The sequence below is a fragment of the Aegilops tauschii genome, chromosome 2, assembly GCF_002575655.3.
Source record: "Aegilops tauschii subsp. strangulata cultivar AL8/78 chromosome 2, Aet v6.0, whole genome shotgun sequence".
Taxonomy (NCBI): Eukaryota; Viridiplantae; Streptophyta; class Magnoliopsida; order Poales; family Poaceae; genus Aegilops; species Aegilops tauschii.
Window position 1 is genome coordinate 77,367,619 of NC_053036.3, and position 1,389 is coordinate 77,369,007.

The following is a 1,389-nucleotide window of genomic DNA, read 5'->3' on the forward strand; positions in this document are numbered from 1 at the left end:
ATATTCATTGCGTCCGGCGGTCCTCCTCGAGGGAGGCCGCCGATCTCTCATTGTTGTCGCTATCCATGGTAACCTTCAACCTCTTGCTGCTTGAGCTGCTGTTGGTGGGCTAGGCATCAACCACCGGATCATTATCATTACCATCAGTTAAAGCCAGCAGCACCTTAGGGGCGCCATGGGCAACTCCCGGTGTAGCCCCGGCCACATCCAAGTTCAGTCTCCTTTTTGGAACAAGAGCACCATCCACTTTGTCACTAGATTTCTTGACTGGGCTCGTAGCTGTATCCGTGACATCGGGGTCATGTGGAGCATATTTCGGTTCTGATCTGCCTGTCTCCCTGTCAACTGACTGCTTGAACTCATAGCCAGCCGCCTTGGTAGGTCATTCTTCAGGACGAGGTTTATTGGGAGCATCTGCATAAATCAAGTCCCCAAACTTGAGATCCTTCTCATCATGGATGCCCAGGCCGCACTCTTTGTGATCATGACCAATAAGGCCACAGAACTTACAAAACCTAGCCAGTTTTTCATACCGAACCAGGTATACTTGGCGTTCCTTGGCCCGCACAATATTGACGTACTTTGTAAGAGGCTTTCGGATATCATGTCTCACCCGAACCCTAACATAATCACCACGGATGTTTCCGTTCAAACGCATCTCCAAGATTTCTCCTGCATCTTTCAACAACTTCTCCATGATATTCTGCTTGCAATAAGGGTCTGGTAGCTTGTGAATCTGCAACCAAATTGGGATATGGAAGAATTCCACCTCCTCCGCTTTGTTGAATCCGTCATAAGGGCATAAAAGCACAGCCATATTGCGGAAAAGCCAAGGACCTTGCTTCATAATGCGTTCCCAATCCCCCAAACAAGATGCTTGGATGACAAAACGATTAGGACCAACTAGCCGAAATCTTACTTCCTGAGCGGGGTTCCATGCCGCCCTCATGTCCTTGTAGAAGGCAGATGGACTGAAGCTTCTGCTAGTCTGAACCCTAGCAAGGGCAAGCCAGCGGACGCTTTCTTGGATCTCAGGGTCATCCTCATCGATTTCCACATCAGCAAAGTCGTCGTCGTTCAGATCCAACTGTTCGAGAAAATCACCTAGATCCGATCGTGCCGTCGCAGCGGTGCCGCCACCACCCGTGGCAGAGTGGGCGTCGGAGAGAGACGCCATCGCTGGTCCAGTCGCGTTGCAGAAGCAGCGGGGACAAGGAAGGCGAGGGCGGAAAGTTCCAGGAGCGATCGGTAGGGAAGCTTACGGGCAGGACTTAGAGACGAGCGAGATCGCCTAAGAGGAGAGAAACCCTAGCCGCCGGGCATAGGGGAGATAACATAGCTAAGCTCGTAACCAGGTGGTTGTACACAACTAACTCAAATTTACTACAG

General features: G+C 51.0%; 1 protein-coding gene across 1 annotated transcript; it reads right to left on the reverse strand.

Annotated features, from left to right (window-relative positions):
• Positions 1–382: 382 nt before the first annotated feature.
• On the reverse strand, positions 383–1,177 carry LOC109771119 (uncharacterized). Its single transcript, XM_020329823.1, has one exon. It carries the CDS (start codon positions 1,175–1,177, stop codon positions 383–385), a length of 795 nt encoding a protein of 264 aa, XP_020185412.1.
• Between the last annotated feature and the right edge of the window lie 212 nt (positions 1,178–1,389).